This window comes from Scaptodrosophila lebanonensis, unplaced genomic scaffold (assembly GCF_003285725.1).
Source record: "Scaptodrosophila lebanonensis strain 11010-0011.00,11010-0021.00 unplaced genomic scaffold, SlebRS2 tig00001415-arrow-pilon, whole genome shotgun sequence".
In the NCBI taxonomy this organism is placed as follows: domain Eukaryota; kingdom Metazoa; phylum Arthropoda; class Insecta; order Diptera; family Drosophilidae; genus Scaptodrosophila; species Scaptodrosophila lebanonensis.
In genome coordinates, this window is record NW_022060742.1 from 7934496 (window position 1) to 7951403 (window position 16908).

At 36.9% G+C, this 16908-nt stretch overlaps 1 protein-coding gene across 1 annotated transcript in view; it reads right to left on the bottom strand.

Moving 5' to 3' along the window:
- LOC115632403 (junctional adhesion molecule A) overlaps nucleotides 1-16908 on the bottom strand; it is a 150145-nt gene that overhangs the window by 102446 nt on the left and 30791 nt on the right. The window contains exon 2 of the mRNA XM_030529538.1: nucleotides 122-717. Within this exon, the coding sequence (XP_030385398.1) occupies nucleotides 122-203 (82 nt within the window). The 5' untranslated portion in view covers nucleotides 204-717. The remainder of the gene's footprint in view (nucleotides 1-121; nucleotides 718-16908) is intronic.

Consider the following 16908-nt stretch of genomic DNA (forward strand, 5'->3'; position numbering starts at 1 on the left):
GCAACAAGAATTCATAAAATATTTGCGAGTGTGAGCCGGGCGATAAAAGTTCTACATTGAACGAAACTTTCCGTACCATCCCTAAGCATCAGTCTATCAAAGTCGCTGGCAGGGTACTTACCGCTCATGACAATCACGACGAGGAGCAGCCACGCAAGGCAAATGCTGTGCGCCATATGGCGTCGCGGCTGGCATTGCAACATGGTGGGGATGGCGGCGATGGCGTCGGACGGGCGCGCAACAGGAACAACAACCGGAAATGCAGTAAGCCGGCAAGCGGCGCGTATACTGAAGACTGGAGATTGGCAAGTGGTGGCTCGGGACCGTCTCACTGGTGGGCGTTGTTTTATTTGATGCTTTTGTTTTTGATGCTGGCTGGCTATGTTAGCGTTGCCGAAACGGCAGATGCTGGCAGCAATAACCAAGTCAGTAACGTCATCATCAACATCATAAGCAGCAACTGCAGCAACGTCATTATCAGCTCTATTAACTTGGCCAATTGCCAGACAAAGGCAACTGTTTTGCTCCTCTCCTTTCCACACTGGCTATTTCTGCTGCTGTCCTTGCTATCCAATGTTATTGTTATAGTTGTTGTTGTTGTTGCTTTTATTGTGCACAAATTTGGCCAGAAGCAATGCTTGCCGTTTCGAGTTCCCCTCGATCCTATTGCCGATGCTGTTTTATGCGCAGAACGCACTCCAAGTGCTTTGAAGGCGGCTGTAAAGAGGAGAATAAAATAGATATAAGAAGATATAGTGGCATTAAGTTCTGTAAGCTGCACTGACATGAAAGTTATTGGAGTGACAAAATTGTGATGTTGTTGCTTTTGCTATTATTCCTACACAATAAGTCAGTAAGCGAGTGAATGAGTGAGCGAGTCAGCGCGCAGGCAATTTCAAATTCCTAGACAGTGCGCGACAAAATCAAAGCCGGAAATGGGCTGCATGATAATGGCGCACGTCTCTTGCATAATATTAAGGGCAGCGCTTGCATTTCAAATTCTATTTTCTTTTCAATTATTGTATTATGCAACTATTGCGAAACACAGTGGGATATGCAGGCCAATTCGTTAACCAGAAGTTAAGCTTGAAGAATATTAATCTCTTGACAATACTATATATAATAGATTATTTCAGCTTAATTTAAGTTGCTTGTTGTCCGACCAATCTTACTTAATTACTAGTTATTAATCTTCAATTCATTTCAACTTTCATACAATCGCATACCAATATTATAGATTATTTAAGCTTAGTTTAAGTTGTTTTATTGAAAACCCTTCATGTTGCCCGACCAATCTTAGCTTATTACTACATATTAATCTTCATATTCTTATTCATCCAATATAAAATTTTATATTTATTCGCAGTATAATACCCTTTTCTACTCTAGTCTATCGTAGTTCAAAAATTCTCGATGCAAGCGAGGGATATCGTATCGATTTTCATACTAAACTAAATATAGAAACATTTCCTGGCAAAATTCGACTATTAACAAAATAACAAAAGTAATATGCAAATATTGGCTTAGAAAAGGAATTTAATTTTACTTTGAACAGAAATGCAGTCTACTAACTCACTATGTTAGGAAAAATGCGGGCACGCGCTAATTTTTGTGGAATTTATGCAATTTCTGCTATTTTATTCAATTTGCTAACAAATTTGTTTTTCTGGCTTCACTTTGTTTTACTCTTCGCTACTAAATTTATATGTTGGTAGAACTGTGGTTCTGCTCCCAAATTTAAATTGTAATTAAGTTAATTGCACAGCCCACTGCCTCCGCCTAGTCTACCTCCCTCTTCGTCCCATCCTGGCTCTATCAGGGTCCTTAGCCATCCGTGCACGTCTAAATAACTGTTGGCAATGGAGGAACTTTCATTTTTTTAATACAAGTATGCCTGTATGTGCCGCACTATAATAATAATTTTTAAAAGCCTTGGCGCACGCACATGAACTCATACACACACACATACATTAGCAAATATGTGTACATAGATATATGCATATAGCGACTGGCTGGATGATCGATTTTTTAGCATTAATGCCATAATAATAGCAACGCACACGCACTCGATGCCGCCGAAAAATGTGCAAATTTCGACATTTCCATTCCCCCATATATCTAGTAAATTTTTCCGGCCCTGTTAGCCATTATTTGCTATTTTGGTGCTGGCGCATAATTCTAATGCATAGCATGTATGCCTCTACATATACATATATTGTATATATATTTATATATGTATGTGTATGTGTGTGTGCGAGTTTTATTCTTCTCATGCAAATTACCAACAAGAAATGCCCGCTTGCAAGCTTCCTACCCCCCTTTCATCCTTCTATCATTCCCTTATTTCTATCGCTGATTCTTCCCTTTGCCGCAGTTATTGTTAGGAAACGGAAACGGCGCAGCAAAGCAACAGAAAAAGGCATTTTTATTATTCTTGTTAGGCCATATGCATGTGTGTGTGTGTGTGTGTGTATGTGTGCGGCTACATGCTAGACTTCGGAAAGCAATTTGCCACGCACTGTCAGTGAAGTTGAACATTTCTAATTTTCAGCTACGAAAAATTTATACAATACCAACAACAACAACAGCATTCACAGCAGCTGTACAAGAACAACAACAAAAATAAAGGCATTGAAATTTACATAAATACATTCACACACACACACACACACACACAAACTCACGCTGCCAAATTTGTAGCACACAAAGATTTTTCCCTTGCTTGGCTGTCATTATTGTTGTTGTTGTTGTTCCTCTTGTTGCTGGTGTTGCTTAAGATATACATTTTAAATGTTGCCCCAGCGTAATCATTAAAAGTGTTTTAAAATCGCTCACGATTGTGCCTGTTAACAGTCCTAGCTGACAGTCTTGGGAACTCGCAAGCCGCACATTGGACCGAATGTGTGGAAAGCCAGAACGAAAGTCAAATACTTAAGGGAGAAGACGAGGCTTCAATTTCCACTTGAACACAGCTTGACCTCAATCAGCTTAACAATATTATGCCCCACGCAAAAATGTGAGCAGTGTCTTTGGAACAAAAGGTTATTGCCTTCCCATTCTTTTATCATAGTAGCCCACATAGCGTATTTGTATTAACGCATCCCGAACTTTTCTTATATACTCTGATAAGAAGTCAGTTTAATATTGAATAATAAATTCTTACGAACTCATAAACGATTTTAATACCTCTCTCCTGAAGCTGCAGTTGCAAAAACTACAGTTGGTCGAATTTCAAAACATAAAATTAGTTTGCTGCTACAAACAACTCATTTGCTATTCGGAGCCTACTTGTAAAATCGAACATATAACAAAAGAAAATAAACCACGACCAAAATATTATACTTTTTTTTTGTTGTAGGTGTAGCCCACATATCTTCACATATTTGAGTATTAAAAGCAACATTTAAGTTTCTGTATTAATATGTTAATATTTGCCTTTCAAGATACAAACAAAATATATTTTGTAATTTGAAGTTTTGAAGGTTTGAGTTTTTTTTTATTGATAATATACAGAAACTATCATTTAGACGCATCGTGTATTATTTAATCCAAATTTTATTTTTTGGTCCCCTTTGGAAAAAGCATACACTGTTTCCTCTCATTTATATTAAATTCTCTTTTTACAGCGAGAATAGAGAAATAGAATAGAGAAATAGAAAATGACAATGACTTCTCTTGTTTTCACATTCTCAAGCCGAATGAGATTTTTAATAAATATATTTTTTTTCTCGAATATACCGACATTTTAAAGCTAAATGAATGTATGCATGTATGTGTATTGGTTTTACGAAAAATTAGCTATTTAATTCATTCAAGCTACTTTCCGTTTAACAAAGGTTGGCAACGCAGGCATTTACAAAAATGCTAAATCTGCTTGAGACTGTCAGAACAAATTCCTATTCCTTTTAAATAGTAATTAGTAATCAACAAGAACTTCTTGATTACAACCAATTTCTGAGATAAAAATGATGAAAGATGACTAAATTCAATTGTTAAATTTTTTTTAGCCCATTACACAAAAAAATTTACATAATAATAATTTAAAGAGACATATCAGATTTTGAAGACTGTCCATGGAGACGTCTCCATGTTTGTCAACTGTATGTAAACAATTTTCATTTTGATTATCAAATATCACCTAATAATTCCAAGAAAATCAAACCATAATCTGGGAGAGAGGTGCGAAATGTTTAAGTCGAACAAATGGATTTAAGCGTAGGTCTGGACCAAAAAAATGCGAGCGTCATTCATTTGTTCTCTGGTGCAGGCACAACAATACAAGTATAAATACAAACGTACATATTATTTGTATTGTGGGCGCCACAAAGAAGAAGAGAAACAGAGAAGAAGCAGCAGCAATAAAATTTATACATATAACATTATAAAGCAATTTGCAGTAAATCACCCAAAGCGTAGCGCGTGTTTATAAATCACAACCAGTTCAAAGCGTGCAGCCAACATTTGCCACCCATTGTTGCCACAAACCCAACATTGGCGCGATTGAGGGAGAGCCTGCGCCTGCAGCCAACGGTGGCAACTGTGGCAGTCACCAGAAATCGAAATGAATAATTAATATGTCTCGCCTGTAGACGCCTATGCAGACAAGGCTCAAGAACATGCGAAAACAAAAGAAATCATACCATTTGTTGGTTTGGTCAAAAAAAAAAAAAAAAACACCCGCCGCGGGCTAAGCCAAGGAACTCGGTCGTGCCACAAGCCAAGCGTCAAGCGGTAAGTGGCAAAAACAAAGGGAGAAGCAAAAGACTCGACAAGATTGACAAATTTGCCGCTGAAGTGGATGTGGAAATGGGGAAAAATGGACGAATGGTAAAATGCTTGGCGGTCGTCACTGCGGCTGCTGAATTTTTCATTTATGACAATGTTTACGTAATTTGACAGCCTAAACAATTTTCTTTTCTTATTTTTCTGCATTGTTTTTGTTTGCGTTTGCTGTTTCTGTTCTTCCCCCGTTTCATTTCAGAGCTGCCCACACAAATGGGCACTCATTTATTTGACAATGGCAGGCAGATTGTGGCCGGCCTGGGAGCAAGTTTTTGTTTTCTCTTCTAATGAAATGGAGTATGGTGTGCCTGTGAGAGTGTGTGTGTATATGTGTGTGTATTTAGCCCATTTAAGGCAGTTTTAAATGCACATTCGTTGTAACACGAAAATTCAATCTGTGCCCTATTCGGTGGCACGACATCTCAAAAGAGTTGCCCACAACAGTCTCGCATGTTGATAGCCTTAAATTCCCCATTCAACCAAAGTGCTTGCTGCAAGTGTTGTTGTAATTTGGCTCAATATAGGCATAAAAGGCGTCAGAGTATGGCAATTTTCTGCTCAATACACCCATCAGTCACCTCAATTCTAAGGATTGTCATTGCCTTGCTTAAAATGTTGTGACGTTAGAAGAACCATTTTGCAATTGCACTTCACTCTGACAAGTTTGGATGGGGTTTCAAGCTGATTGAGCTTGCAATGCTCTCTAAAGATCTGTTGACAAAAATGCGTGGATAGATGTGAGCGTTTGCTTAATATTTGCTTAAATATTGAGGAAGAGTGAGCAAAATATTTATGGCACCACAGATAGCTTTGAATTTTGGTCACTATCCAAGCATTCATCCGATATATCGCTTTCTATTATTTGACTTCATAAAAAAAAAATATTCGACAATATCAAGCATGTAAATGTAAAATTTCCTAGGATAGCTACCTTTATAGAGTTTTGGAAGGTAAATAGTACTTATAACTGCGGCTTTTCTTTTCTTTCCGTGCTAACATTTATACATTTCAGTCTACCTATTTATATCTATAGCAAAAATGTATATCGGCCGAATGCATGCTTAGCAATGCCGGGTAAGTAATAACTGAACGACGATCTCATTTAAAATTTTAAAAAATAGATGAGCTGAATAATATGTACATTACAATATCCTAGCATTACAAGTGTTCGATTACCTTTAATTAATTACCTTTAAGTATTTAAGTAAGTCATTACATATTTATTTTTAAATTTTATTACATTTCATTATAAAATGAATTTAGTTTTAGTTCTTAACTATTAAGCGTTCTAAACAAAGACAAATTTTTGTAAATGACTGAGCCTCACATACAATATTAAAACTAATTTAATTGCAAAATTGTATATTTCCAAGTAGAAGACTTTTTTTTAGATCAAAGGACTTGAACAATTCATTTGAATAATGAATTTCCCATTAATATAGAACAGAGAGTTTATTTGCAAAAACATTTCGAACTTGCAATTTATTTGCATAATAAATTACCTAATAAATATTTTCTGAAAAAGCCAAATTAATTACCTTATTAAAACGCCTTTATATATATTTCTTCAAAACAATCTTCAATTTTCAAGTAATTTCTGACAATTCGGATTCCTTAGAAACTGTTGCTTTTGTTTTAAACAAAATGCCTTCTGCTTTGACAAACTTTATGATAATTACGCAAATAAGGCGCAAGTCCTAATTGAAATCAAAGCATTAGCAACCACGATGACTGACCTTGGCATCAAGTCATTATTCAGGCCATTGCATTAGGCCTCCAAAATTAAAATAAAAAATGTATAAATACAACACACTCACCCACACACACACACAAATGTAAATACAAAATTGACGGCAATGATAACATTGACAAAAATATGCGCCAATGGATGAAAATTATTGTTTTGTACAATTTGGTCGCTTTGTTTGGGCGACTTTCATTGTTGGTTGTTGGTTGGTTGGCGGCTTTTATGGTGAGCTTCGGCTTCACGGCATATTAAACAAAATGAATAAATTACAATTGCAAATGGGCAATTTCCTACACTTCCTTCCTCCGATGCGCATTCCATTGTCTGTGCAGCAACCGCAAATGGGGCGTGGCAGGTCGAGCTGATTTCTTGTTGTCAAACGACGCCGATGCCGATGTCGATGCCGACGCCACTGCCAATTCCGCCCATCAATAGGACAATGAGTCTATTACTTTTACTTGTACGAGGGCTGTAAGATTATGAATCGACCTGAAAGACAACCCTTTTAAATAATGTACATTTTTATCGTTAAATGGCCCCTTTAAATGGTGTATCGATGAGCACGACAGCCATTAAAAAGAGTGGTCGATAAAACCAATGTTCTGATCATGATATATCACATGTATCTGCCTGAGACAACATAACAGCTAACATCCAGAAATATTTCAAGAAAGCACGTAAGAGTTAAGCCGGAGTGCTACATGTAGATTCTGGTATGATAATAGAAAAATACGGCACTAGACAATGTACTTGTAGTATAATATTGAAAGATCTAAATATAGGAGAGTCCTTTGTTCATCAAAATGGCGGCACAATCCCGAAGTTCGCAATACAATTAACAAAAATTTTAAGTAATTCTTAGCAATTTTGACTATGTGGACTACCAAAAGACTGTCGCATTTTTTATCAGTAAATCAAAATGATATGGAAAGCAGAACGACATTTTTTAAACAAGAACACATCATTATATTGCGAATGCGAAGGCAATGATAAAGCAATTTCAAGCTAAAGAATCGCAGCTGTTTAAATAAAAATATTGATTAACAAAAGAAAAGGTTCTGGTTCTTTCCTGTTCTTTTTTTAATCAATTATTATCTAAGATATATAATGGATCTCCCTATTACGAAGCCGAGGATCCAAAGCCTTATTTTGCCAGCTTCAAATCAAGAAACTCTACAGCATCCTAAGTTAAATGCAAAGTAGTAAGCGTCGATCACTGTTCTAAACACCCCTCGTTTATTTGCTATATACGTATTATGTATCTATGTATATAGTATATATATACTTATTACTGGCACTAGTGGTTTTGCGTCGATTTTTCGGTCTAAATTACGTCTAATTTGCAATTTTGTTTAATTGTTTGCGGCTTTGGATTTTGACATAATTTGAATGCTTGTTGTGCCAACAAAAGGCCAGCAGGCCTATTCACTTACTATACCATCTAGGTATGTGTGTGAGAATGTATCTGCGGCTTGTTGTTTCTGTCGTTGTTGTTCTTGTTGCTGATGTTTGTGTTTTGCGTTATTTGAGGTTTTAGTTTAGGTCAACGTCAGCGTCAGCATCAGCATCAGTTTTAAGCACCACTGTGCACCCCACTGTGACCCCAACGTTCTTCCACTTTCAATGCACGACGGCACGCTCACACACACACACACACACATACATAGAAACACACACACACAGAAACTTACATAAATAGTGTTTACATTGGCTCTGTTGTTCGTGCTCTCAGTTAGTGGTTTCCGCTCGAGCGCACGCTGCGCGGTCACCAGCAACGTCCTTCTCCCGGTACCTCTCTCCCAGAGAACCACCTACAGGCTCGGCCGTGGCCCTGCCCAACCACTAAACTGGCGCCGCGTGCCTTGCCTAAATTATAATAAAAGGTTTCATTGCGGCCACACAAATATGCGCGCAACTCTGCTTTGCTTTGAGCAATTAAATGGCTGCTGGCCTGCTGGCAAATAGACAAAAACAGGCAGCCAAAGGGAATTGGCAAAGGGAATTGACTGACAGAAGCAAAACGAAATAAAACGACCAAAGCAAACTATTTCAATTTGTGGCAACTGATGGTTCTTGGCAAGTGGCACGTGTCAAGTTCAAACGCACGCCTAATAGCAAAATTAAAGTTAACTAACAAAAGCAATACAGCACTACACTACACTATAGTCATTGTCATAGTAGTACAAGTAGTCGCAGTCGCAGTTTCAGTTTCAATTCCAAGAAGCGCAATGAAAAGAACATTTAATGCGCACAGCCCTAAAAATTTCGAGTCAATTGCGAGTGCTGCAAAGTATGCTATGCTTTTCGCGTTGTCGAAACGAATGAGTGTATGTGTGTGTACGTGCGTCTGCATTTGTGTGCACCTTTCGGTGCCTAATGGGCAGCGACAGCGGAAAGCAACAAACTGAGACTGAAACAAAACTAAGTAGTACAGTGGTTAATGCTTAAGAAATATCTGAATATGGCCAAAATATAAATGAAGCTAAAAATTAAAAAGTTTAAGTTTAAGTTTATTAAAAAGGATAGTTTCTGAGATCCAAGGAGCATGTAGTTTAGCAAAGTCTTTGCGATTCAGGTAATATAAAATTAATAGTACGCACAGCTTTATTGTACCTTTTTGGAATTAAATGAAGAAGATTAAATTCAGCTGAATGCAGTTCTGGTTACTTACAAATTCCGAGACACAATCGGGATGGAATCCTTTGTGAATATTGTAGGTGTTTCTCCTAAAAATGTGTTAAGTAAAACTAAAAAAGCGGCATTGTAAAAGTTTAAATACGAACGTATACTGCAATTTAATTAAAATATATATTTTTTCACGTAACCCTTTTTACTTATTTTTATTCAGTTTTGTCTTGTTCGGGAATTTATTAATCAACTTTTCTTTTATCAAAATCAAAAAAAAAAAAAAAAATGCATAACAATAGAGCACAAACGTCACATTTATGATTAAATACGAAATTACTTTTATGTTCCTAATTATTTTATCCCTAATATCCTTATTACATATTCCTTTTATTTTCTTTAAAATCGTAATTTAATTAATGCCAGCACAGCATTAATAATTCAGTTAAAAACCATGTTTACTGTATATTTAAAGCATGAAAATATATAAAAACCTTTTGCTCTTAAATTGAATATATTATTTATAAATTTAAGTTATCAGTGCTTCAATCAGCAATCAACTGCTCAGTGTTCCGATTTGTATTCGAATTGACTGAATTTTAGGGCTTTTAAATTTTCTATTTCATCAGATATTTATGTATATTAAATGCTTAATCTGTTGAATTGTGCAAAGCAGTTGGCCATTATACTCGCTTTTCTTTTATGTTGCTTGCAAAATTACATTTTTGCAATTTCTTATGAAATCAGCATTCTTTCTTAGCTACTGTGTGAGAGCAATGAGTGTCAAAAAAAAAAAAAATAAATAAATATGAATATAAATATTGCAGGCAAATTGAATGTTATTGTTAATTTTCATTTGCTAGAATTTAAGTTATTTGATAGCTATAAACTAATCAGATAACTGCTTTAAAACAATTCTGAATAACTGCTCTATTTAAAGCAAGTCTTATGCTTACGTTTAATATTTGAAACACATATTTAAGTGACTATGCTGCAAGGCACTTTCCACTGTTAAACATGCCGAATCATTGCCTGACTTTTGGCCAGCCATGAAAGCCACTCAAGCACAACTTTGCAATGGCATTGTCGCTTCGAACAGTCAACTTTCGTTGTCGCAAGAGCTCGACCACCCCTACAAATTAGCTGTGCGACTGCCTTGCACTTACTTTTTGTCTATGTACTTTCCAAAATTGGCTTTCACACGCCATTTGCATTTAATTGCAGAGCAGCAGGCAGCATCTGTGGCAGTGGCAGCAGCATTATCGGTTATCTCTCTTATTGGTACTGTTAACAAGAAGCTTCGCTCAAAACTGCGTACACTTAGAGTGTCGTTTGCCAAATCAAATATTATTGTTAATACCATTTACACACGCGCCAAATACTTGCCGTCTTTTAATTCCCATTCTTGTTGCCGATAAGCGACCAATTTCGTTATAAAACTCATTAAAGTTTTCAGTTTGCAGACAAGTTTCTCAGCGTGTTTAATAAACTCACGCAGCTCTTCGAGTTATATTTGCTGTTTATAAACACTAAGCATTATTGACAAGAGTCAATAAACTCGGCAAAAAAGCAAATACTTAGTACTCGTCGCAATATTCGAAGTAGAGCGAAAGGAGGGCCAACTAGCAAACCTCAGCCCCAGTAGACACATACAAAATACAAAATAGAAAATATTGTAAGTCTGCTATGAATGCTTTTCTGTAGATGTCTATATGCGATACTAGCACTATATATATTTTCTAGATTGAATTGAAAAGCCAACTTGTATAAACATGCGGCTGCCGCTGCCGCTTCTCGCTATTTCCACATCCCGCAGCCCTCCATCCGAACTTCAATTGAAAATTGTCTGCGTGGCAAAAGTAAAATGCTTTAGAGCAGAGCTTTTTTGTGCTCTGATTGTGTGTAGGAGTGTAGGAGTGAGTATGTGAGTGTCTGAGTATGTGTTGCCAATGCCATTGATGTTGCTGCGCACTCGAGTGTGTTTTCTTTAGTAATGGAATTTATTAATATTTCATTGTGCGGCCTGTAAGTGCAGACAGTCGTCACTGTGTTGCACTGTGATTCTGGTCTATGAATAGAAACCAAATAAATATCTACGAAATAAATAGTTATCAATTGAATTATAGAAGGAATTATGCTCATAAACACAAGCTCACAGTTTTTGTGTCAAAACAGTTTATACAGAATAGACTTTCTTTGAATTCTGATATTAATATGATACGAAATAACAGTGTAAACTTGATAACATAGCCAAGGGTCGTTCATTCAGTAAAGTGGACAAACAACGATGCCATCAATGTAATACGTAAATCAATCCAAGCTCAATGGGAAACAGAATACTATAACAACGCCGTAAATAGAAATAATAAGGAGCTTAATGACCCCCCCCCCCCCACGGGTTCATCATTACAAAGGCAATATCTCTCTTATCAGCCCACGACTCCTGAGAAATGGTTGAAAACGCCTCAAATATAATCTTCACCTTCACATGTACAACTTCTTCACGAACGGAAACAACAGCTCATTTAAATCAATCACACAATTTCAAAATCTATGCAAACACTTAAATTCCAATAATGCAATAAAAAAACATCGGTTTAAATTCGGACATTAATAAATGATAACAAGAGAGAACGCTACAGTCGAGCAAGCCCGACAGTGTAATAGAAGAAGAGCAAACTTGTTGCTGCAGTTTGGTGGGGTTGTACTGGCGAGAATTTGTTTCGCTAATAACTTTTCTTAGAATTGACCGAATTGAATAAAATTTTGAACAACAGTAGACAATTATATATAAATTATGTGTGCAGAGTTTGGTTTAGGTACCATTTGAAATGTGGACGCTATTGACGAAATTCTGTAGCGGGGGAAGGGGGGGGAAATTCCAAAAAATAAAATAAACTCGTCCTTACTCGGACTTAGGAGAATCTGGATGCCAACTTTGGTTATTCTAGCTTTTATAGTTTCTGAAATCCTCGCGTTCATCCAGACGGACGGACAGACGGACGGACGGACATGTCTAGATCGATTTCTCTCGTCATGCTGATCAAGAATATATATACTTTATGGGGTCGGAGATGCTTCCTTCTGTATGTTACATACTTTGCACAAACCTAATATACCCTTTTTACCCTACGGGTACAGGGTATAAAAAATAACATTTTTAGCTAGACAACATAGCCGAAGAGCTATTCAACTCATGTCATTCACCAAAAAATTTAAACTATTTATACGATTTTTCAAAAATTCAATTTCCAGTCACTGTGCAGCGACGACAATGTCGCTCAACGCCCGTGAAAAACGCCGAAAGTAAGGGCAAAATTTGTGGTCTCTAAGAGAGTCAAAAAAGAAGAAGAACGAGCAAAAATGCCAACAATTTGTTGCTAGATCGCTCAGGCGGAGGCACTTATAAAGCTTTTTGTTATTGGCATGCGTGTGCCTGGCAGACAATACCAGGATGTGTGAACGAACAGAGAATCCCCAAGCCCAAGTGCATTGCCTTGTCAACATGTGCTGACAATTGTCTGATTGTGGGTCTCAGACTATGTCTATGTTCCCACTCAAGTGTTTAAGCGACTCACACACACACACACACACACACACACAAACAAAACATTGGATTTGCTGCACATTTGTCATTTGTCTAAATGGTCTAATTGAGAGATGCGTGTGTGAAATATAAAACGCATTCATTAACGCAAATGGCTGGCATTGTTCGAAGGCAGTCTGCCCAGCATTCAAATGGATATTGTTGTTGACCAGCACAGTGCAAAATGAAAGTTTTCACAATGCCGAATCCATAATCATTTTAAAACCCACAACAAACACAGCAGAAATCAAATTTTCGTCGAACAACAACAACAAATTCATAGAAAATCTTACAGCACTCCCCCTATCCATCAAAATGTGGGTAAAAGTTTTTGGCCAAAATGGAATACGAAATACGAAATTCTGTGCAACGCACAAAATGTGATACGTTGTGCCCCAAAAACAGAGGGAAAAAACGAAAATATCGAGGGGCTCACCCTTCCCCTGAAAATCAAAAAAAAAAAAAAAAACCGAAGCAAGCAAACAAGTTGAGTTAAAACTCTTGTGATTTCAACACAATCAGAGCGTGGGCAGACGAGGGGTCGATGGCGCTGGTGAGGCATGGCCCCACTCTGCGGCTGCTGGTGCTGCAACTGGAGCTCAAGCAATACGAAAATAATAAAAACAGTTACATAAATCAAAAATGATAAAGAAAAACTGTACATAAAACTTGAGCAAGGCAAAAACTTCATGCTATGCAGAAGAGGCGTGAGGGAGGGGGCTTTGGTTTGCCAAGCAACAGAAAAATGCAAAAATGAAGCAAGGCAAATAAGTAGTCGTAGAAATTCTATAAGGAATGCCTTTGCTGCGTGATGTGGATTTGGATGCAGCCATCACCATCATGGCATACAAAACACAATCGGGCCAAAGACGGAAATCAACTTTAATTTTTCAAGCTGCACAACAGGAAATATCCATATACCTATTCTTCAGTTTTTTCCACTTCTACAATACCTCCTGTTAATGCCAGTGCAAAGGGAATTCAGATTTTAGTCTTTGCTTTCCATTTGCAATTTTTCTTTTCCCACTTTGGCAAATATTTTAAACGCCAGCAACATGCGGGAACAGCTTCTGCATACACTCTACAAAGATTATACTTAAGTAGTTTCTTCTAAAATAACTTTTTTTTTTTTAGAGATTACAAAACATCGATTTCGATATAGCCCAAGGCTATCATAAGACATTTATAACTGCCACATTTGTTTCCGATATCGTAAATAACTATACTTAGTTCTTAATAAATTTGATCTGAATATGGATAGGACGATTTAATTCTCAATCAAATAAATGTATTATAATTATTATTATACTTATTATACTTAGTTCTTAATAAATTTGATCTGAATATTGATAGGACCTTATAATTCTCATTCAAAGAAATGGATTATAATTAGTATTATTATATATAGGACGTTGTAATTCTCATTCAAATAAATGGATTATAATTATTATTATTATTATTTAATAAATGCAGAATAAATTTATTGATTCACATATTTGTTCTTTTATTAAAGTTAGGCATATGTTTATGATAATTTTGTACTGCGTCATCGTGCAGACGCTTCGAATAATTAATTTTATGGAAAACCATATGCTGAGAAAAATATACCCCCAAGATGGTTCTTAGTTGGATCTGAGTTGGGATAACGAACCAAAATACACCTCGAAGCTAGTTAAAAATTGGCTTAACAACAACAAAGTAAACGTACCAAGGTAGCCAAATCTGTTCAGTAACGAATTTTACAAAAACGTTTTGAAATGCCGACCACTTATGGTTAAATAAAATTCACATAACAAAGTTAATGACAAGAATTTGATATCAATTTATTTCATTTTACTTATTATTTTGAACAGCAATTTGTGAAAAGAACATGGAGTGCGAAAGTTTTCAATACATTTACTATACTATTGAATATTAAATACTTCTCTTATCATACATGTGTATTTTTTCATTGAGTCGTCTCATCATGCTGTTTATTGAATATTAAATACTTCTCTTATCATACATGTGTATTTTTTTCATTGAGTCGTCTCATCATGCTGTGTATTGGACAGCAAGATCTTCCCATTGACCTTTCGAATAAAGCGTATAGAAATGCAAAGGTGAAAAATGCTTGCAATTTTTTGTATTGTGCTTTGACACGCGATAAATTATTGCTGTTTATTTAAAGGGTAGTACGGAAGTGTTGCATTCCCACGCCTTCTCTTGGCACAAGCAATCTTATGCAGCAAATGCCATCGCAACTTTCAATCCCAATTTCAATCCTAATCTGTTGTCGATCTATCAAATGTAAGCACTATATAAGCACATATACAGCTGCTTATCGAAGCTGTTGTTATTGCAACCATGCTGCGAAATAGATAGTGATTTGTTGTCTGTCTACACACACACACACCTACATACACATACACATGGGAGTGATCCCACATATGCCCACACACTCACACATATTGAAAATTACTGCCAACGCCGACAGTTAATGTGAAAAATGTGTTGAAATGGGCGTTCATGCATATAGATTTGCCTTCGAAGTCAGCACCCAGTATCGTGCAAGGATGTTGTTGGTGCCCACTCACTGCCATATTGATTTAGTTGCATTTGACATGCCGCTGCCGGCCTCTCACCAATGGCGCGTATCATTTGCATATCTAACAGGCTTTAAGTCAAAAGCAAACACTACTCTGGTCAAACCGTGCCGGTTTCCGTCGGATTTCTGCCAACAACTGCTCCACCGCTAACGGTCCTAGCTCTGAGCCAGCACAAAGCTGCTTTGCAACGCTTTTAATTGCAGCACCTTCTCTGTACACTGCAAACTAATAATGTGATAATGTGATGTATCATTTTTATACCCTGTACCCGTAGGGTAAAAAGGGTATATTAGGTTTGTGCAAAGTATGTAACATGCAGAAGGAAGCATCTCCGACCCCATAAAGTATATATATTCTGAATCAGCATGACGAGAGAAATCGATCTAGACATGTCCGTCCGTCCGTCCGTCTGTCCGTCCGTCCGTCTGTCCGTCTGTCCGTCCGTCTGGATGAACGCGAGGATCTCAGAAACTATAAAAGCTAGAATAACCAAAGTTGGCATCCAGATTCTCCTAGGTCCGAGAAAGGACGAGTTTATTTTATTTTTTTCCCCCCCTTCCCCCGCTACAGAATTTCGTCAATAGCGTCCACATTTCAAATGCTACCTAAACCAAACTTTGCACACATAATTTATATATAATTGTCTACCATTGTTGTTTATAATTTTATTCAATTCGGTCAATTCTAAGAAAAGTAATTAGCAAAACGAATTCTCGCCAGTACAACCCCCCCAAACTGCAGAAACAAGTTCGCTCTTCTTCTTCCTCTTTTTATACCCTGTACCCGTAGGGTAAAAAGGGTATATTAGGTTTGTGCAAAGTATGTAACATATAGAAGGAAGCATCTCCGACCCCATAAAGTATATATATTCTTGATCAGCATGACGAGAGAAATCGATCTAGACATGTCCGTCCGTCTGTCCGTCCGTCTGTCCGTCCGTCTGGATGAACGCGAGGATCTCAGAAACTATAAAAGCTAGAATAACCAAAGTTGGCATCCAGATTCTCCTAGGTCCGAGTAAGAACGAGTTTATGTTTTTTTTTTTAATTTCCCCCCCTTCCCCCGCTACAGAATTTCGTTAATAGCGTCCACATTTCAAATGCTACCTAAACCAAACTTTGCACACATAATTTATATATAATTGTCTACTGTTGTATAAAATTTTATTCAATTCGGTCAATTCTAAGAAAAGTTATTAGCAAAACAAATCCTCGCCAGTACAACCCCACCAAACTGCAGCAGCAAGTTCGCTCTTCTTCTTCCTCTTTTTGCTGCTGCTATGGGCGCATATAACTCAGTGACGGAAGTTTACCTGGGTACAGGGTATTACACTGTCGGGCTTGCTCGACTGTAGCGTTCTCTCTTGTTAGTTTTACTTTCCGTTAATCTGTTCTGAAGTTCGCTGTTTTTCGTGAAATTCTCAGCCTTGCTCAACAAGTTGTAAAAGCTAACAAAGAAAAAATGAAAAATCAAGCATAATAAACAAATATCGATTGGGCATTTTGATAACAGACTTAAACTTTTTTCTGATTATTCAGTAAGTTTTTGCATAAATTATAAGGGGTACCTTTTATCTAATT